The sequence below is a fragment of the Coregonus clupeaformis genome, unplaced genomic scaffold (genome assembly GCF_020615455.1).
Source record: "Coregonus clupeaformis isolate EN_2021a unplaced genomic scaffold, ASM2061545v1 scaf0418, whole genome shotgun sequence".
Taxonomy (NCBI): domain Eukaryota; kingdom Metazoa; phylum Chordata; class Actinopteri; order Salmoniformes; family Salmonidae; genus Coregonus; species Coregonus clupeaformis.
In genome coordinates, this window is record NW_025533873.1 from 58,613 (window position 1) to 81,621 (window position 23,009).

Sequence of the window (23,009 nt, forward strand, 5' to 3'; positions counted from 1 at the left end):
GTGTCCAGATGGAATTTGTATTTGTGGTCCTGGCAACTGGACCTTTTTTGGAACACCATTCTTTTTGTGTTACTGAGATTTACTGTCAGGGCCCAGGTCTGACAGAATCTGTGCAGAAGATCTAGGTGCTGCTGTAGGCCCTCCTTGGTTGGGGACAGAAGCACCAGATTATCAGCAAACAATAGACATTTGACTTCAGATTCTAGTAGGGTGAGGCCGGGTGCTGCAGACTGTTCTAGTGCCCTCGCCAATTTGTTTATATATATGTTGAAGAGGGTGGGGCTTAAGCTGCATCCCTGTCTCACCCCACGGCCCTGTGGAAAGAAATGTGTGTGGTTTTTGCCAATTTTAACCGCACACTTGTTGTTTGTGTACATGGATTTTATAATGTCATATGTTTTCCCCCGACGCCACTTTCCATCAATTTGTATAGCAGACCCTCATGCCAAATTGAGTCAAAAGCTTTTTTGAAATCAACAAAGTATGAGAAGACGTTGGCTTTGTTTTGGTTTGTTTGTTTGCACCTTTGGCAGCGACTACAGCCTTAAGTCTTCTTGGGTATGACGCTGCAAGCTTGGCACACCTGTATTTGGGGAGTTTCTCCCATTCTTCTCTGCAGATCCTCTCAAGCTCTGTCAGGTTGGATGGGGAGCGTCGCTGCACAGCTATTTTCAGGTCTCACCAGAGATGTTTAGATCGGGTTCAAGTCCGGGCTCTGGCTGGGCCACTCAAGGACATTCAGAGACTTGTCCCAAAGCAACTCCTGCGTTGTCTTGGCTGTGTGCTTAGGGTCGTTGTCCTGTTGGAAGGTGAACCTTCACCCCAGTCTGAGGTCCTGAGTGCTCTGGAGCAGGTTTTCATCAAGGATCTCTCTGTACTTTGCTCCGTTCATCTTTGCCTCGATCCTGACTAGTCTCCCAGTCCCTGCAGCTGAAAAACATCCCCACAGCATGATGCTGCCACCGCCATGCTTCACCGTAGGGATGGTGCCAGGTTTCCTCCAGACGTGACGCTTGGCATTCAGGCTAAAGAGTTCAATCTTGGTTTCATCAGACCAGAGAATCTTGTTTCTAATGTCTGAGAGTCCAAGCGGGCTGTCATGTGCCTTTTACTGAGGAGTGGCTTCCGTCTGGCCACTCTACCATAAAGGCCTGATTGGTGGAGTGCTGCAGAGATGGTTGTCCTTCTGGAAGGTTCTCCCATCTCCACAGAGGACCATAAAAGGCTGGGTCATTTGTTGATAGTATAGTTATAGTATGACCATAAAAGGCTGGGTCATTTGTTGATAGTATAATTATAGTATGACCATAAAAGGCTGGGTCATTTGTTGATAGTATAATTATAGTATGACCATTAAAGGCAAGTAAACATATTATCCCAGCATGGGCTGTATTGTTTTGTCCTAAATATATTTGACCAAAGATGACCAATGCAGAAACAATGTCACTCAAGAGCATGAATATCCAGAAACGTTTTCCATTTGAACTGAGAGCTGAACTATCTTCCTCTAGGGGTCCCTCTACCTCTTCTTTGTCCTTGACTATCTTCCTCTAGGGGTCCCTCTACCTCTTCTTTGTCCTTGACTATCTTCCTCTAGGGGTCCCTCTACCTCTTCTTTGTCCTTGACTATCTTCCTCTAGGGGTCCCTCTACCTCTTCTTTGTCCTTGACTATCTTCCTCTAGGGGTCCCTCTACCTCTTCTTTGTCCTTGACTATCTTCCTCTAGGGGTCCCTCTACCTGTTCTTTGTCCTTGACTATCTTCCTCTAGGGGTCCCTCTACCTCTACTTTGTCCTTGACTATCTTCCTCTAGGGGTCCCTCTACCTCTTCTTTGTCCTTGACTATCTTCCTCTAGGGGTCCCTCTACCTCTACTTTGTCCTTGACTATCTTCCTCTAGGGGTCCCTCTACCTGTTCTTTGTCCTTGACTATCTTCCTCTAGGGGTCCCTCTACCTCTTCTTTGTCCTTGACTATCTTCCTCTAGGGGTCCCTCTACCTCTTACCTGTCTTGCCAACAGCAACTCAGAGGTGACCTCATTTATGCATGAATAAGGTCTGATTGCTGATTGAACAATTGTGCAAAGAAGTTTTGCACACGTGCAGAAGAGGTTCACATTCATGGGAGTGATTTGTATCAGCTTGTTTGACATGATTTACTCAACTGAGATTTGCATCTTTTGTAGAGTTGTGTTTACTGTTTTGCTAAAATGTGCTTAGCATTTGCATTGTGTGTGAAAACAATGAGAATTGACTTTCAGTTTAGCAGAAAATAACACTGTTGTGCTCATTAGGTTATGATGGAGATCAAGTGGAACACAATTTCATTAAAAGTGTCTTAGCAATCTAGAAAAACTGTAATATTGAATTATTAGTGTGCTTGTAAACGTACTCAATGATTCTACCGAATGTTTGTGCACTATGGATAGCTACAGCATCTCTCTTCCCTTCCCTCCCCCCTCTCTTCTCTCCCCCTCTCTTCCCTCCCCCTCTCTTCCCTCCTCCTCTCTTCCCTCCCCCCTTCTCTTCTCCCCTCCTCTCTTCTCCCCTCTCTTCCCTCCTCCCCTCTCTTCCCCCCCTCTCTTCTCCCCCCTTCCCCCTCCTCTCTTCCCTCCTCCCCCCTCTCTTCCCTCCTCCTCTCTTCTCCCTCTTCCCTCCTCCCCCTCTTCCCTCCTCCTCCCCTCTCTTCCCTCCTCCCCTCTCTTCCCTCCCCCTCTCTTCTCCCTCTTTCCTCCTCCCCCTTCTTCCCTCCTCCCCTCTCTTCCCTCCCCATCTCTTCTCCCTCTTCCCTCCTCCTCCCCTCTCTTCCCTCCTCCCCTCTCTTCCCTCCCCCTCTCTTCTCCCTCTTCCCTCTTCCCTCCTCCCCCTCTCCTCCCCCTCTCTTCTCCCTCTTCCCTCCCCCTCTTCCCCCCCTCCAGATATGTTTCTTCACAGGTACATCGTTGCCAGGGTGATCTGGGCCTACATGTTGTCCATAGCAGTGACCTACAGCATCACTCTGTGTCTGTTCCCTGGTCTGGAATCAGAGATCCGCAACCCAACCCTGGGGGAGTGGCTACCCATACTAATCATGGCCACATTCAACATGGCCGACTTCGTAGGCAAGGTCAGTCTACTCATGGCCACATTCAACATGGCCGACTTCGTAGGCAAGGTCAGTCTACTCATGGCCACATTCAACATGGCCGACTTCGTAGGCAAGGTCAGTCTACTCATGGCCACATTCAACATGGCCGACTTCGTAGGCAAGGTCAGTCTACTCATGGCCACATTCAACATGGCCGACTTCGTAGGCAAGGTCAGTCTACGCATGGCCACATTCAACATGGCCGACTTCGTAGGCAAGGTCAGTCTACTCATGGCCACATTCAACATGGCCGACTTCGTAGGCAAGGTCAGTCTACTCATGGCCACATTCAACATGGCCGACTTCGTAGGCAAGGTCAGTCTACTCATGGCCACATTCAACATGGCCGACTTCGTAGGCAAGGTCAGTCTACTAGTCCAGTGGTTCTCAAACCTCTCCTTGGGGACGCCCAGACGTTTCACAATGTTGTTGTAGCTCTGAACTAGCTCATCTGATTCACCTAGTCAAGGTGCCTGATGATTGGTTAACAAGTTGAATCACCTAGTCAAGGGCTTGATGATTGGTTAACACGTTGAATCACCTAGTCAAGGGCTTGATGATTGGTTAACAAGTTGAATCACCTAGTCAAGGGCTTGATGATTGGTTAACACGTTGAATCACCTAGTCAAGGGCTTGATGATTGGTTAACAAGTTGAATCACCTAGTCAAGGGCTTGATGATTGGTTAACAAGTTGAATCACCTAGTCAAGGGCTTGATGATTGGTTAACAAGTTGAATCACCTAGTCAAGGGCTTGATGATTGGTTAACAAGTTGAATCACCTAGTCAAGGGCTTGATGATTGGTTAACAAGTTGAATCACCTAGTCAAGGGCTTGATGATTGGTTAACAAGTTGAATCACCTAGTCAAGGGCTTGATGATGGGCGGCAGGTAGCTTAGTGGGTAAGAGCGTTGTGCCAGTAACCGAAAGGTCACTGGTTCTAATCCCCGAGCCGACTAGGTGAAAAATCTGTCGATGTGCCCTTAAGCAAGGCACTTAACCCTAATTGCTCCTGTAAGTCGCTCTGGATAAGAGCGTCTGCTAAATGACTAAAACATAAAACATGATTGGTTAACAAGTTGAATCACCTAGTCAAGGGCTTGATGACATCTACTTTGTGCATGACACAAGTCATTTTTCCAACAATTGTTTACAGACAGATTATTTCACTTATAATTCACTGTATCACAATTCCCGTGGGTCAGAAGTTTACATACACTAAGTTGACTGTGCCTTTAAACAGCTTGGAAAATTCCAGAAAATGATGTCATGGCTTTAGAAGCTTCTGATAGGCTAATTGACATCATTTGAGTCAATTGCAGGTGTACCTGTGGATGTATTTCAAGGCCTACCTTCAAACTCAGTGCCTCTTTGCTTGACATCATGGGAAAATCAAAATAAATCATCCAAGACCTCTGAATTTTTTTTTGTAGACCTCCACAAGTCTGGTTCATCATTGGGAGCAATTTCCAAATGCCTGAAGGTACCAGGTTCATCTGTACAAACAATAGTACGCAAGTATAAATACCATGGGACCACGCAGCCGTCATACCGCTCAGGAAGGAGACGCGTTCTGTCTCCTAGAGATGAACGTACTTTGGTACGAAATTGCAAATCAATCCCAGAACAACAGCAAAGGACCTTGTGAAGATGCTGGAGGAAACAGGTACAAAAGTATCTATGTCCACAGTAAAACGAGTCCTATATCGACATAACCTGAACGGCCGCTCAGCAAGGAAGAAAACTCTGCTCCAAAACCACCATAAAAAAGCCAGACTACGGTTTGCAACTGCACATGGGGACAAAGATCGTACTTTTTGGAGAAATGTCCTCTGGTCTGATGAAACAAAAATAGAACTGTTTGGCTATAATGACCATTGTTATGTTTGGAGGAAAAAGGGAGTAATTGCAAGCTGAAAAACACCATCCCTACCGTGAAGCACGGGGGTGGCAGCATCATGCTGTGGGGGTGCTTTGCTGCAGGAGGGACTGGTGCACTTCACAAAATAGATAGCAGTTTCACGTGTGTCTCAAGAATGGTCCACCACCCAAAGGACATCCAGCCAACTTGACACAACTGTGGGAAGCATTGGAGTCAACATGGGCCAGCATCCCTGTGGAACGCTTTTCGACACCTTGTAGAGTCCATGCCCCGACGTATGTAGATAGATGTATGATGGATAGATGGATATAGATGTAGGTAGATGGATGGATGGATGGATAGATGGATGGATGGATGGATGGATGGATGGATGGATGATGGATGGATGGATGGATGGATGGATGGATGGATGGCTGGCTGGATGGATGGATGGATGGATGGATGGGTGGATGGATGGATGGATGGATGGATGGATGGATGGATGGATGGATGGATGGATGATGGATGGATGGATAGATGGTAGAAATGTAGATGGATGGATGGATGGATGGATGGTAGAAATGTAGATGGATAGATGGATGGATGATGGATGGATGGATAGATGGTAGAAATGTAGATGGATGGATGGATGGATGGTAGAAATGTAGATAGATGGATGGATAGATAGATGGATGGATGGATGATGGATGGATGGATAGATGGTAGAAATGTAGATGGATGGATGGATGGATGGATGGATGGATGGTAGAAATGTAGATAGATGGATGGATAGATAGATGGATGGATGGATGGATGATGGATGGATGGATAGATGGTAGAAATGTAGATAGATGGATGGATGGATGATTGGATGGATGGATGGATGGATGGATGGATGGATGGATGGTAGAAATGTAGATAGATGGATGGATGGATGATTGGATGGATGGATGGATAGATGGATGGATGGATGGATGATTGGATAGATGGATGGATGATTGGATAGATGGATGGATGATTGGATAGATGGATGATTGGATGGATGGATGGATGGATGGATGGATGGATGATGGATGGATGGATAGATGGTAGAAATGTAGATGGATGGATGGATGGATGGATGGATGGTAGAAATGTAGATAGATGGATGGATGGATGATTGGATGGATGGATGGATGGATGGATGGATGGATGGATGGATGGATGGATGGATGATTGGATGGATGGATGGATGGATGGATGGATGGATGGATGATTGGATGGATGGATGGATGGATGGATGGATGGATGGATGGATGGATGGATGGATGGATGATTGGATGGATGGATGGATGGATGATTGGATAGATGGATGATTGGATGGATGGATGGATGGATGGATGGATGGATGGATGATTGGATGGATGGATGGATGGATGGATGGATGGATGGATGGATGATTGGATGGATGGATGGATGGATGGATGATTGGATGGATGGATGGATGGATGGATGGATGGATGGATGGATGGATGGATGGATGATTGGATAGATGGATGATTGGATGGATGGATGGATGGATGGATGGATGGTAGAAATGTAGATGGATGGATGGATGGATGATGGATGGATGGATGGATGGTAGAAATGTAGATGGATGGATGGATGGATGGATGATGGATGGATGGTAGAAATGTAGATGGATGGATGGATGGATGGATGGATGGATGGATGGATGGATGGTAGAAATGTAGATGGATGGATGGATGGATGATGGATGGATGGATGGATGATGGATGGATGGATGGATGATGGATGGATGGATGGATGGATGGTAGAAATGTAGATGGATGGATGGATGGATGGATGGATGGTAGAAATGTAGATGGATGGATGGATGGATGATGGATGGATGATGGATGGATGGATAGATGGTAGAAATGTAGATAGATGGATGGATGGATGATTGGATGGATGGATGGATGGATGGATGGATGGTAGAAATGTAGATAGATGGATGGATGGATGATTGGATGGATGGATGGATAGATGGATTGGATGGATGATTGGATAGATGGATGGATGATTGGATAGATGGATGGATGATTGGATAGATGGATGGATGGATGGATGGATTGATGGATGGATGGATGGATGGATGGATGGATGGATGGATAGATGGTAGAAATGTAGATGGATGGATGGATGGATGGATGGATGGTAGAAATGTAGATAGATGGATGGATGGATGATTGGATGGATGGATGGATGGATGGATGGATGATTGGATGGATGGATGGATGGATGGATGGATGGATGGATGGATGGATGGATGGATGGATGGATGGATGGATGGATGGATGGATGGATGGATGGATGGATGGATGGATGGATGATTGGATGGATGGATGGATGATTGGATAGATGGATGATTGGATGGATGGATGGATGGATGGATGGATGGATGGATGGATGATTGGATGGATGGATGGATGGATGGATGGATGGATGATTGGATGGATGGATGGATGGATGGATGGATGGATGGATGATTGGATGGATGGATGGATGGATGGATGATTGGATGGATGGATGGATGGATGGATGGATGGATGGATGATTGGATAGATGGATGATTGGATGGATGGATGGATGGATGGATGGATGGTAGAAATGTAGATAGATGGATGGATGGATGGATGGATGGATGGATGGTAGAAATGTAGATGGATGGATGATGGATGGATGGATGGATGATGGATGGATGGATGGATGGATGGATGGATGGATGGATGGATGGATGGATGGATGATGGATGGATGGATGGATGGATGGTAGAAATGTAGATGGATGGATGGATGGATGGATGGATGGTAGAAATGTAGATGGATGGATGGATGGATGGATGATGGATGGATGATGGATGGATGGATAGATGGTAGAAATGTAGATAGATGGATGGATGGATGATTGGATGGATGGATGGATGGATGGTAGAAATGTAGATAGATGGATGGATGGATGATTGGATGGATGGATGGATGATTGGATAGATGGATGGATGATTGGATAGATGGATGGATGATTGGATAGATGGATGATTGGATGGATGGATGGATGGATGGATGGATGGATGGATGGATGATGGATGGATGGATAGATGGTAGAAATGTAGATGGATGGATGGATGGATGGATGGTAGAAATGTAGATAGATGGATGGATGGATGATTGGATGGATGGATGGATGGATGGATGGATGGATGATTGGATGGATGGATGGATGGATGGATGGATGGATGGATGGATGATTGGATGGATGGATGGATGGATGGATGGATGGATGGATGGATGGATGGATGGATGGATGATTGGATGGATGGATGGATGGATGATTGGATAGATGGATGATTGGATGGATGGATGGATGGATGGATGGATGGATGGATGGATGGATGATTGGATGGATGGATGGATGGATGGATGATTGGATGGATGGATGGATGGATGGATGGATGGATGGATGGATGGATGATTGGATGGATGGATGGATGGATGGATGATTGGATGGATGGATGGATGGATGGATGGATGATGGATGGATGGATGGATGGATGGATGGATGGATGGATGATTGGATAGATGGATGATTGGATGGATGGATGGATGGATGGATGGTAGAAATGTAGATGGATGGATGGATGGATGATGGATGGATGGATGGATGGTAGAAATGTAGATGGATGGATGGATGGATGATGGATGGATGGTAGAAATGTAGATGGATGGATGGATGGATGGATGGATGGATGATGGATGGATGGATGATGGATGGATGGATGGATGGATGATGGATGGATGGATGGATGGATGGTAGAAATGTAGATGGATGGATGGATGGATGGATGGATGGATGGATGGATGGATGGATGGATGGTAGAAATGTAGATGGATGGATGGATGGATGGATGGATGATGGATGGATGGATGGATGGATGGATGATGGAAGGATGGATGGATGGATGGATGGATAGATGGATAGATGGATAGATAGATAGATAGATAGATAGATAGATAGATATACAGATATAGACGCTGCCTCACTAACCCCTCTGCTCTTTCCAGATCCTGGCTGCGTTGCCCTATGAGTGGACGGGGGGCCACCTGCTCCTGTTCTCCTGTCTGCGGGTGGTGTTCATCCCTCTGATGGTGATGTGCGTGTACCCGCCCTCCGCCCCGCCCCTGTCCCACCCCGCCTGGCCCTGCGTCTTTTCTCTACTCATGGGCGTAACCAACGGTTACTTCGGATCAGTCCCCATGATACAGGCTGCTGGGAAGGTCCCGCCGGAACAGAGAGAACTAGCAGGTGAGGGGTGGAGGGGTTTTGGGGTGGAGGAGGGGAGGGGTGGAGGGGTGGTGGGGTGGAGGGGTGTTGGGGTGGAGGGGTGGTGGGGTGGAGGGGTGGTGGGGTGGTGGGGTTTTGGGGTGGAGGAGGGGTTTTGGGGTGGAGGGGTGGAGGGGTTTTGGGGTGGAGGGGTGGAGGGGTGGTGATACCGGCTGCTGGGAAGGTCCCGTCAGAATCTCTCTTCATCTGTTCATGTAATTGAAAACGTTTTTTTGGAAACAACATTGCCAAAGCATGTTATACATTTTACATTTACATTTTAGTCATTTAGCAGACGCTCTTATCCAGAGCGACTTCCAGTTAGTGAGTCATTTAGCAGACGCTCTTATCCAGAGAGACTTCCAGTTAGTGAGTCATTTAGCAGACGCTCTTATCCAGAGAGACTTACAGTAGTGAGTCATTTAGCAGACGCTCTTATCCAGAGAGACTTCCAGTTAGTGAGTCATTTAGCAGACGCTCTTATCCAGAGCCACTTCCAGTTAGTGAGTCATTTAGCAGACGCTCTTATCCAGAGAGACTTACAGTAGTGAGTCATTTAGCAGACGCTCTTATCCAGAGAGACTTCCAGTTAGTGGGTCATTTAGCAGACGCTCTTATCCAGAGAGACTTACAGTAGTGAGTCATTTAGCAGACGCTCTTATCCAGAGAGACTTACAGTACTGAGTCATTTAGCAGACGCTCTTATCCAGAGCAACTTCCAGTTAGTGAGTCATTTAGCAGACGCTCTTATCCAGAGCGACTTCCAGTTAGTGAGTCATTTAGCAGACGCTCTTATCCAGAGACTTCCAGTTAGTGAGTCATTTAGCAGACGCTCTTATCCAGAGCCACTTCCAGTTAGTGAGTCATTTAGCAGACGCTCTTATCCAGAGAGACTTCCAGTTAGTGAGTCATTTAGCAGACGCTCTTATCCAGAGAGACTTCCAGTTAGTGAGTCATTTAGCAGACGCTCTTATCCAGAGAGACTTCCAGTTAGTGAGTCATTTAGCAGACGCTCTTATCCAGAGAGACTTCCAGTTAGTGAGTCATTTAGCAGACGCTCTTATCCAGAGAGACTTCCAGTTAGTGAGTCATTTAGCAGACGCTCTTATCCAGAGAGACTTACAGTAGTGAGTCATTTAGCAGACGCTCTTATCCAGAGAGACTTCCAGTTAGTGAGTCATTTAGCAGACGCTCTTATCCAGAGAGACTTCCAGTTAGTGAGTCATTTAGCAGACGCTCTTATCCAGAGAGACTTCCAGTTAGTGAGTCATTTAGCAGACGCTCTTATCCAGAGAGACTTCCAGTTAGTGAGTCATTTAGCAGACGTTCTTATCCAGAGAGACTTCCAGTTAGTGAGTCATTTAGCAGCCGCTCTTATCCAGAGAGACTTCCAGTTAGTGAGTCATTTAGCAGACGCTCTTATCCAGAGAGACTTCCAGTTAGTGAGTCATTTAGCAGACGCTCTTATCCAGAGCCACTTCCAGTTAGTGAGTCATTTAGCAGACGCTCTTATCCAGAGAGAGACTTCCAGTTAGTGAGTCATTTAGCAGACGCTCTTATCCAGAGAGACTTCCAGTTAGTGAGTCATTTAGCAGACGCTCTTATCCAGAGAGACTTCCAGTTAGTGAGTCATTTAGCAGACGCTCTTATCCAGAGAGACTTCCAGTTAGTGAGTCATTTAGCAGACGCTCTTATCCAGAGAGACTTCCAGTTAGTGAGTCATTTAGCAGACGCTCTTATCCAGAGAGACTTACAGTAGTGAGTCATTTAGCAGACGCTCTTATCCAGAGAGACTTCCAGTTAGTGAGTCATTTAGCAGACGCTCTTATCCAGAGAGACTTCCAGTTAGTGAGTCATTTAGCAGACGCTCTTATCCAGAGAGACTTCAAGTTAGTGAGTCATTTAGCAGACGCTCTTATCCAGAGAGACTTCCAGTTAGTGAGTCATTTAGCAGACGTTCTTATCCAGAGAGACTTCCAGTTAGTGAGTCATTTAGCAGCCGCTCTTATCCAGAGAGACTTCCAGTTAGTGAGTCATTTAGCAGACGCTCTTATCCAGAGAGACTTCCAGTTAGTGAGTCATTTAGCAGACGCTCTTATCCAGAGAGACTTCCAGTTAGTGAGTCATTTAGCAGACGCTCTTATCCAGAGAGACTTCCAGTTAGTGAGTCATTTAGCAGACGCTCTTATCCAGAGAGACTTCCAGTTAGTGAGTCATTTAGCAGACGCTCTTATCCAGAGAGACTTCCAGTTAGTGAGTCATTTAGCAGACGCTCTTATCCAGAGAGACTTCCAGTTAGTGAGTCATTTAGCAGACACTCTTATCCAGAGAGACTTCCAGTTAGTGAGTGCACACATTTTCATATTGTTATAAGAAACAATATAAGGACTCCGAAAAATTTGAAAATGATTTTATTTTATAATGATACAATTGCCCAGAGAAAGAGATTTTGTTTAGCAAGTAATCATTTATATCTCAATATTGGCACCGCTAAATAATCGTATTGATAAAATCTAACAAAATGAAATCTGCATTAACATTCTAATGTTTGAAGTTCATCTCAGTTTAAGGGACTGTATTGTGGCCTTCCATGGTTTCCTGTTTCACTGGGGTATAGAAATGAGGTAACAGACATTTAAAATCCGTTTGTCATTCATCACCACACATCAAAATCCACAAAAGAAATGGTTAATTGACCACAAAATCAACAATTTGCAATGGCCTTCTCAGTCTCCGGACATTAACCCATTCATATACCTGTGGTTTGAATTGAAGTGGGCAGTCCGTAAGTACAGACGAAGAATATCAAGGATCTAGGAAGATGTATTGAGGAATGGTCTGAAATCCCTCTCCCAATGTGTTCTCCAATCTCAGAAAACACATTTTGAAAATGTCTGTGTCGTTATCCTCCCAAAGGGAAGGTGCTGGAGTATTGAAAACAGGGGTGGCAAAAAAATGTAAACAACTATCATTTTTGATAGTTTACCTTTTTAAACAAAATATCTTTCTTTAAAACAATTGTATTAGTATAAAATAATATAATTGTCCATGTTTTTTTGAACACACAATATAGCTCAGTATTTGTATTATTTATTTTATACATATTTTTTGCTAATTTTTATCAAGGGTTAATTAATTCTGGAGGTGACTGTATATACACTCTATAATATAAAACCGTAAACCACTCCACTGCGGCCGGATCTCCTCCTACAATTTTGTGCTGATTTTCTACATTGACAGTGCTCTGTCTATATACTGTATAACAATCTCCCTCCCTCCCTCCCTCCCTCCCTCCCTCCCTCCCTCCCTCCCTCCCTCCTTTCTCCAGGTAACACTATGACTGTATCGTACATGACAGGGTTGATGTTGGGATCAGCCGTGGCCTACGCTGCCTACAGCTTCACTGCACCGGGCTCACACACACACACACTCACCAACATCACCACCACAGGGTACTGAAAACACACACAGACACACACACACACACACACACACACACACACACAGACACACACACACACAGACACACACACACACACACACTCAGAGCCCGGAAAAGGCCTCAGTGAAGAGGAGTCCCACCAAACTGCTGACAGAATACTGGACTCCACCTCTGACCTCTGACCTCCGACCTCCGGCTGCCACGCTCCCCAGCTCTCTGGTGTTTATATCTGACAGGATACTGGACTCCACCTCTGACCTCTGACCTCCGACCTCCGGCTGCCACGCTCCCCAGCTCTCTGGTGTTTATATGATCCCCTGTCCACCATATTATATACAGGATAACACTCTGCTAACCTCGTCCTCCTCTATACTGCTGGGAGACCACCTGAACAGAACCTCTGATTGGCTTTCTGCTGGGAGACCACCTGAACAGAACCTCTGATTGGCTTTCTGCTCTGCTGGGTGAACAGAACCTCTGATTGGCTTTCTGCTCTGCTGGGAGACCACGTGAACAGAACCTCTGATTGGCTTTCTGCTGGGAGACCACCTGAACAGAATCTCTGATTGGCTTTCTGTTCTGCTGGGAGACCACGTGAACAGAACCTCTGATTGGCTTTCTGCTGGGAGATAACCTGAACAGAACCTCTGATTGGCTTTCTGCTGGGAGACAACCTGAACAGAACCTCTGATTGGCTTTCTGCTGGGAGACAACCTGAACAGAATCTCTGATTGGCTTTCTGCTGGGAGACAACCTGAACAGAACCTCTGATTGGCTTTCTGCTCTGCTTGGGAGACAACCTGAACAGAACCTCTGATTGGCTTTCTGCTGGGAGACAACCTGAACAGAATCTCTGATTGGCTTTCTGCTGGGAGACAACCTGAACAGAACCTCTGATTGGCTTTCTGCTCTGCTTGGGAGACAACCTGAACAGAACCTCTGATTGGCTTTCTGCTCTGCTGGGGAGACAACCTGAACAGAACCTCTGACTCTCATACACGCCGACACACTCCTGTGACATCATCTGTGTGACATCTATGACATCATCCTTGCCTTTTCCGTCAGTATTCTACAGCGGGGTGGAGATGTGGAACCTGCTAGCGCTATACGTCTGTCTTTATTCTTCTGTCATCAGTGTTCATGGAAATACAAAGTTGTGAATGTAAAAAAAAATATATATATATATTCTAACCGACAAACCATTAAAGAAATTACATGTATAAAAATACCAGTCTGAGTGGTGGTTCTGTCTAGGGTCTGACAGGTGGTTCTGTCTAGGGTCTGAGAGGTGGTTCTGTCTAGGTTCTGACAGGTGGTTCTGTCTAGGTTCTGACAGGTGGTTCTGTCTAGGTTCTGACAGGTGGTTCTGTCTAGGTTCTGACAGGTGGTTCTGTCTAGGTTCTGACAGGTGGTTCTGTCTAGGGTCTGAGAGTGTGCAAAGCTGTCATCAAGGCAAAGGGTGGCTATTTGAAGAATCTGAAATATAAAATATATTTTGATTTGTTTAACACCTTTTTTTGGGGGGTTACTACATGATTCCATATGTGTTATTTCATAGTTTTGATGTCTTCACTATTATTCTACAATGTAGAAAATAGTAAAAAAAATAAAGAAAAACCCTGGAATGAGTAGGTGTGTCCAAACCTTTGACTGATAGTGTATAAACCAATCAATCCCTAATATATGCAAGCCAATCACCATATGATAAACAACAGGCACCAACAGGCAGACCATATGCTATCCCGGGTATTTCCTTCTCAGCCACCTACTAGAATCTTACCACTCACTTTTGAGACATGCTACTGTTTAGCCATTTTTTCATTGAGAACTTGAAACTACCTATGGCGGATATAAGTTAAAAAGTATGAAAAATGTATGCACTCACTAACTGTAAGTGGCTCTGGATAAGAGCGTCTGCTAAATGACTAAAATGTAAATTAGATAATATTGTGTGCCATGCTCTCCCCTGTCAGATGTTTATCTAGCACACATCCAAGATACTTAACAGAGTATTATGCTGCGACTACTATGCCACCTACTAACACCTTGAAATCTGGGGATTTCCTCAGTTTCACCTTGGACCTGAACAAGATAGACTCTGTGTTTTTCCAAGGGGAAGTGACACCTTATTGTCATATAGCCATTTACCAAGATGGACTCTGTTTATCCAAGGGGAAGTGACACCTTATTGTCATATAGCCATTTACCTGTTTCCAAGGGGAAGTGACACCTTATTGTCATATAGCCATTTACCTGTTTCCAAGGGGAAGTGACACCTTATTGTCATATAGCCATTTACCTGTTTCCAAGGGGAAGTGACACCTTATTGTCATATAGCCATTTACCTGTTTCCAAGGGGAAGTGACACCTTATTGCCATATAGCCATTTACCTGTTTCCAAGGGGAAGTGACACCTTATTGCCATATAGCCATTTACCAAGATGGACTCTGTTTATCCAAGGGGAAGTGACACCTTATTGCCATATAGCCATTTACCAAGATGGACTCTGTTTATCCAAGGGGAAGTGACACCTTATTGTCATATAGCCATTTACCAAGATGGACTCTGTTTATCCAAGGGGAAGTGACACCTTATTGCCATATAGCCATTTACCTGTTAAGGGGAAGTGACACCTTATGGTCATATAGCCATTTACCAAGATGGACTCTGTTTATCCAAGGGGAAGTGACACCTTATTGTCATATAGCCATTTACCTGTTTCCAAGGGGAAGTGACACCTTATTGCCATATAGCCATTTACCTGTTTCCAAGGGGAAGTGACACCTTATTGTCATATAGCCATTTACCAAGATGGACTCTGTTTATCCAAGGGGAAGTGACACCTTATTGTCATATAGCCATTTACCTGTTTCCAAGGGGAAGTGACACCTTATTGCCATATAGCCATTTACCTGTTTCCAAGGGGAAGTGACACCTTATTGCCATATAGCCATTTACCAAGATGGACTCTGTTTATCCAAGGGGAAGTGACACCTTATTGTCATATAGCCATTTACCTGTTTCAAGGGGAAGTGACACCTTATTGCCATATAGCCATTTACCAAGATGGACTCTGTTTATCCAAGGGGAAGTGACACCTTATTGCCATATAGCCATTTACCAAGATGGACTCTGTTTATCCAAGGGGAAGTGACACCTTATTGTCATATAGCCATTTACCAAGATGGACTCTGTTTATCCAAGGGGAAGTGACACCTTATTGTCATATAGCCATTTACCAAGATGGACTCTGTTTATCCAAGGGGAAGTGACACCTTATTGTCATATAGCCATTTACCTGTTTCCAAGGGGAAGTGACACCTTATTGTCATATAGCCATTTACCTGTTTCCAAGGGGAAGTGACACCTTATTGCCATATAGCCATTTACCTGTTTCCAAGGGGAAGTGACACCTTATGGTCATATAGCCATTTACCTGTTTCCAAGGGGAAGTGACACCTTATTGTCATATAGCCATTTACCTGTTTCCAAGGGGAAGTGACACCTTATTGTCATATAGCCATTTACCTGTTTCCAAGGGGAAGTGACACCTTATTGTCATATAGCCATTTACCTGTTTCCAAGGGGAAGTGACACCTTATTGCCATATAGCCATTTACCTGTTTCCAAGGGGAAGTGACACCTTATTGTCATATAGCCATTTACCAAGATGGACTCTGTTTATCCAAGGGGAAGTGACACCTTATTGTCATATAGCCATTTACCTGTTTCCAAGGGGAAGTGACACCTTATTGTCATATAGCCATTTACCAAGATGGACTCTGTTTATCCAAGGGGAAGTGACACCTTATTGTCATATAGCCATTTACCAAGATGGACTCTGTTTATCCAAGGGGAAGTGACACCTTATTGCCATATAGCCATTTACCTGTTTCCAAGGGGAAGTGACACCTTATTGTCATATAGCCATTTACCTGTTTCCAAGGGGAAGTGACACCTTATTGCCATATAGCCATTTACCTGTTTCCAAGGGGAAGTGACACCTTATTGTCATATAGCCATTTACCAAGATGGACTCTGTTTTTCCAAGGGGAAGTGACACCTTATTGTCATATAGCCATTTACCTGTTTCCAAGGGGAAGTGACACCTTATTGTCATATAGCCATTTACCAAGATGGACTCTGTTTATCCAAGGGGAAGTGACACCTTATTGCCATATAGCCATTTACCTGTTTCCAAGGGGAAGTGACACCTTATTGTCATATAGCCATTTACCTGTTTCCAAGGGGAAGTGACACCTTATTGCCATATAGCCATTTACCTGTTTCCAAGGGGAAGTGACACCTTATTGTCATATAGCCATTTACCTGTTTCCAAGGGGAAGTGACACCTTATTGTCATATAGCCATTTACCAAGATGGACTCTGTTTATCCAAGGGGAAGTGACACCTTATTGTCATATAGCCATTTACCTGTTTCAAGGGGAAGTGACACCTTATTGTCATATAGCCATTTACCAAGATGGACTCTGTTTATCCAAGGGGAAGTGACACCTTATTGCCATATAGCCATTTACCTGTTTCCAAGGGGAAGTGACACCTTATTGTCATATAGCCATTTACCTGTTTCCAAGGGGAAGTGACACCTTATTGTCATATAGCCATTTACCAAGATGGACTCTGTTTATCCAAGGGGAAGTGACACCTTATTGTCATATAGCCATTTACCTGTTTCCAAGGGGAAGTGACACCTTATTGTCATATAGCCATTTACCAAGATGGACTCTGTTTATCCAAGGGGAAGTGACACCTTATTGTCATATAGCCATTTACCAAGATGGACTCTGTTTATCCAAGGGGAAGTGACACCTTATTGCCATATAGCCATTTACCTGTTTCCAAGGGGAAGTGACACCTTATTGTCATATAGCCATTTACCAAGATGGACTCTGTTTATCCAAGGGGAAGTGACACCTTATTGCCATATAGCCATTTACCTGTTTCCAAGGGGAAGTGACACCTTATTGTCATATAGCCATTTACCTGTTTCCAAGGGGAAGTGACACCTTATTGCCATATAGCCATTTACCTGTTTCCAAGGGGAAGTGACACCTTATTGTCATATAGCCATTTACCAAGATGGACTCTGTTTATCCAAGGGGAAGTGACACCTTATTGTCATATAGCCATTTACCTGTTTCCAAGGGGAAGTGACACCTTATTGTCATATAGCCATTTACCTGTTTCCAAGGGGAAGTGACACCTTATTGTCATATAGCCATTTACCTGTTTCCAAGGGGAAGTGACACCTTATTGTCATATAGCCATTTACCAAGATGGACTCTGTTTATCCAAGGGGAAGTGACACCTTATTGTCATATAGCCATTTACCTGTTTCCAAGGGGAAGTGACACCTTATTGTCATATAGCCATTTACCAAGATGGACTCTGTTTATCCAAGGGGAAGTGACACCTTATTGCCATATAGCCATTTACCTGTTTCCAAGGGGAAGTGACACCTTATTGTCATATAGCCATTTACCTGTTTCCAAGGGGAAGTGACACCTTATTGTCATATAGCCATTTACCAAGATGGACTCTGTTTATCCAAGGGGAAGTGACACCTTATTGTCATATAGCCATTTACCTGTTTCCAAGGGGAAGTGACACCTTATTGTCATATAGCCATTTACCAAGATGGACTCTGTTTATCCAAGGGGAAGTGACACCTTATTGTCATATAGCCATTTACCAAGATGGACTCTGTTTATCCAAGGGGAAGTGACACCTTATTGCCATATAGCCATTTACCTGTTTCCAAGGGGAAGTGACACCTTATTGTCATATAGCCATTTACCAAGATGGACTCTGTTTATCCAAGGGGAAGTGACACCTTATTGCCATATAGCCATTTACCTGTTTCCAAGGGGAAGTGACACCTTATTGTCATATAGCCATTTACCTGTTTCCAAGGGGAAGTGACACCTTATTGCCATATAGCCATTTACCTGTTTCCAAGGGGAAGTGACACCTTATTGTCATATAGCCATTTACCAAGATGGACTCTGTTTATCCAAGGGGAAGTGACACCTTATTGTCATATAGCCATTTACCTGTTTCCAAGGGGAAGTGACACCTTATTGTCATATAGCCATTTACCTGTTTCCAAGGGGAAGTGACACCTTATTGTCATATAGCCATTTACCTGTTTCCAAGGGGAAGTGACACCTTATTGTCATATAGCCATTTACCTGTTTCCAAGGGGAAGTGACACCTTATTGCCATATAGCCATTTACCTGTTTCCAAGGGGAAGTGACACCTTATTGTCATATAGCCATTTACCAAGATGGACTCTGTTTATCCAAGGGGAAGTGACACCTTATTGTCATATAGCCATTTACCTGTTTCCAAGGGGAAGTGACACCTTATTGTCATATAGCCATTTACCTGTTTCCAAGGGGAAGTGACACCTTATTGTCATATAGCCATTTACCAAGATGGACTCTGTTTATCCAAGGGGAAGTGACACCTTATTGCCATATAGCCATTTACCTGTTTCCAAGGGGAAGTGACACCTTATTGTCATATAGCCATTTACCAAGATGGACTCTGTTTATCCAAGGGGAAGTGACACCTTATTGTCATATAGCCATTTACCAAGATGGACTCTGTTTATCCAAGGGGAAGTGACACCTTATTGTCATATAGCCATTTACCAAGATGGACTCTGTTTATCCAAGGGGAAGTGACACCTTATTGCCATATAGCCATTTACCTGTTTCCAAGGGGAAGTGACACCTTATGGTCATATAGCCATTTACCAAGATGGACTCTGTTTATCCAAGGGGAAGTGACACCTTATTGTCATATAGCCATTTACCTGTTTCCAAGGGGAAGTGACACCTTATTGTCATATAGCCATTTACCTGTTTCCAAGGGGAAGTGACACCTTATTGTCATATAGCCATTTACCTGTTTCCAAGGGGAAGTGACACCTTATTGTCATATAGCCATTTACCTGTTTCCAAGGGGAAGTGACACCTTATTGTCATATAGCCATTTACTGACGTTCAGAGGTTCAGCACTGAGGGCTTTTCTCAACCACCAACAGTGCAGAATCGTCTGCATACAGGAAAAGGTCACACGTACATGTCACGGGGTGCTGAAGGTGGGTGTGGTGTATGAATCAGGCGCAGGACGCAGAGGCTCAGTCCAAAGGCTTTAGTGCAATATTCACAAAAGACAAAAGCACAATAAGCCCGAAGGCGAATACACGGCGCACACAGGCGACAAAACAAACGGCGCACAAACATGTGCAAAGTAACCACTCCAAAACACTGGAGGGAAATAGTAGCTCCAACACGAAACAGAAGCGCAATCACACACAACGACAAGCACACACAACGAGAACTAAATAGGACACTAACGAGGACTAACAAGACACAGGTGTACAACATCCAGACAAAACCAAACGAACATGAAACATAGATCGGTGGCAGCTAGTACTCCGGGGACGACGACCGCCGAAGCCTGCCCGAACCAGGAGGAGGAGCAGCCTCGGCCGAAACCGTGACAGTACAGGCAGATTTCAGATCATTGATATACAACGGAAAGAACAGTGGACCCAGCACACTCCCTTGTGGTACCCCCCGCAGTTCAAGTTGTTGGGGGTTTAGACAGGGTCCCATCCACATCCACCATCTGTTTATTTCCTAACCCATTTCACTGCTAAGTTGTTAAAGCCCATTGGCTCGTAGTTTGATTGACAGAATGTCATGATCCACTGCATCCAACGCCTTTTTTGGGGGATCTAACGCAACCACAACGTGTCCCTCCGTCCCCTTCCTTCCCGACGTGGTCAGTTAGAGACACTAGGCCACTGTCAGTGGAACTGGGATTTCCTACAGCCAGATCGGAGCTCATAGAATAGGTCACGTAAGGAAAATATAACTGTCAATCTGCTTGAACATAGTCCTTTCCATGACCTGCGATAAAACACACTAGGATTGAGACGGGGCCGATGGTTTCCATGATCTAACTTATGCCCTTTTTTTACATACAGGAAGGGACAGACGAGGACCCCTCTTTCTGGTCAGGCATTTACAGTGGCTGGAGAAAGTATTCACCCTTGGCATTTTTCCTATTTTGTTGCCTTACAACCTTGAATTAAAATATATTTTTTTGGGGGGGGGGGGTTTGTATCATTTGATTTACACAATATGCCTACCACTTTGAAGATGCAAAATATTTTTTATTGTGAAACAAACAAGAAATAAGACAAGAAAAACAGAAAACTTGAGCGTGCATAACTATTCACCCCCCCCCCCAAAGTCAATACTTTGTAGAGCCACCTTTTGCAGCAATTACAGCTGCAAGTCTCTTGGTATGTCTCTATAAGCTTGGCACATCTAGCTACTGGGATTTCTGCCCATTCAAGGAAAAACTGCTCCAGCTCCTTCAAGTTGGATGGGTTCCGCTGGTGTACAGCAATCCTTAAGTCATACCACAGATTCTCAATTGGATTGAGGTCTGTGCTTTGACTAGGCCATTCCAAGACATTTAAATGTTTCACCTTAAACCATTCAAGTGTTGCTTTAGCAGTATTTAATGGTGCTCCGTGGGATGTTCAAAGTTTCGGATATTTTTTTATAACCCAAACCTGATGTGTACTTCTCCACAACTTTGTCCCTGACCTGTTTGGAGAGCTCCTTGGTCTTCATGGTGCCGCTTGCTTGGTGGTGCCCCTTGCTTAGTGGTGTTGCAGACTCTGGGGCCTTTCAGAACAGGTGTATATATACTGAGATCATGTGACAGATCATGTGATACTTAGATTGCACACAGGTGGACTTTATTTAACTAATTATGTGACTTCTGAAGGTAATTGGTTGCACCAGATCTTATTTAGGGGCTTCATAGCAAAGGGGGTGAATACATATGCACGCACCACTTTTCTGTTATTTATTTTTTAGAATTCTTTGAAACAAGTTCACTTCACTAATTTGGACTATTTTGTGTTTTATGTCCATTACATGAAATCCAAATAAAAATCCATTTAAATTACAGGTTGTAATGCAACAAAATAGGAAAAACGCAGAGGGGGATGAATTATTTTACAAGACACTGCAAAAGAATGACACTTGCCAGTTTTACTTCAAAAACACCCTTCAATAGACAGATTTACAATGTGAGTTACACTAGGGGGGGGATAATTACAGCAGCATCCCTTAGACATCTGGCAGGAATGTTGTCAGTTGCTTTGGAATGGTCAAGTTCTTTCAGCTTCTTTAGCCCAGTTGACTCAAGACACCTTTTCAAATGAAAATAATCATCTACTTGAATCCCAGGTTGCTATGACTCTCCCCATAGCAACCCGATTGACAAGGTAACTTGCTAACTAATGTATTTGCTACAGTTGTAAAAAAAAAAAAAAAAGCCATTCAGACTGTCTGCACGCCGTGGTCTTGTCCGATGTAACCTTTCCGCCAATGTCCAAACTAAGACCTGTTGATGTAACGGATTCAGACGCTTCCTTCATTTACTCGGATTCTAACCTATTTTCAACTATTTTGTCATTCAAATAATCTTTCTCTTCCTTCTGTATCATCCTGTTGACCTCGTGTCTTAATGTCTTATAGTCTTTTAAATATTATCATCTGCCCTGGATTTCCTGAACTCCAGAAAAGCGTTCATTTCTACGCTTAATTGCCTTTAAAAATGTTATCGTTTATCCCCTGGTTCTGTTCTTTGCTTAATTCTTGTTTTTACTGGCGCCTGCTTATCTACAGCGTCTAAAAACAACGATTTAAAATGGCTCCAGGCATTTCCCACCTCGTTGCATTTCAATACAGCAGACCAGTCCAATTTGCTCAAACAATTAACAAAAATATCTGCGCTATAATTCTTCATAGACCTAATTTGTATTAAGTTATGACGATTACAAAACTGTTTTCTGAACCTTCCTACTACAGAAAATGATGGAATGATCCCTGAGTCCATAGTGTACAACCCCACTGCTTGATATCCTTGTTCTATCCGACACCAACACAAGGTCAACGATGGCCGCGACCTGGAGACCGGGAGACCCATGGGGCGGCGCACAATTGGCCCAGCGTTGTCCAGGGTAGGGGAGGGAATGGCCGGCAGGGGATGTAGCTCAGTTGGTAGAGCATGGCGTTTGCAACGCCAGGGTTGTGGGTTTGATTCCCACGGGGGGCCAGTATGAAAAAAATAAAAAATAATGTATGCACTCACTAACTG

At 44.3% G+C, this 23,009-nt stretch overlaps 2 protein-coding genes across 3 annotated transcripts in view; one reads left to right on the top strand and one right to left on the bottom strand.

Annotated features, from left to right (window-relative positions):
* slc29a4a (solute carrier family 29 member 4a) overlaps positions 1-12,833 on the top strand; it is a 68,037-nt gene extending 55,204 nt beyond the window's left edge. The window contains exons 9-11 of the mRNA XM_045215295.1: positions 2,916-3,103; positions 9,089-9,329; positions 12,676-12,833. Of these exons, the coding sequence (XP_045071230.1) occupies positions 2,916-3,103; positions 9,089-9,329; positions 12,676-12,806 (560 nt within the window). The 3' untranslated portion in view covers positions 12,807-12,833. The remainder of the gene's footprint in view (positions 1-2,915; positions 3,104-9,088; positions 9,330-12,675) is intronic.
* LOC121555973 lies at positions 12,825-14,235 on the bottom strand. Of its 2 annotated transcripts, none has more exons than XM_041869836.2 (2): positions 13,330-14,235; positions 12,825-13,253 (listed from the first exon to the last, which is right to left on the bottom strand). In XM_041869836.2, the coding sequence occupies exons 1-2, from the start codon at positions 13,811-13,813 to the stop codon at positions 13,141-13,143; spliced, it is 597 nt and encodes a 198-aa protein (XP_041725770.1). In that variant the 5' UTR covers positions 13,814-14,235; the 3' UTR covers positions 12,825-13,140. The 2 variants fall into 2 exon arrangements, with proteins under 2 accessions (XP_041725770.1, XP_041725769.1); XM_041869835.2 differs by having other exon boundaries at positions 13,290-14,235.
* Between the last annotated feature and the right edge of the window lie 8,774 nt (positions 14,236-23,009).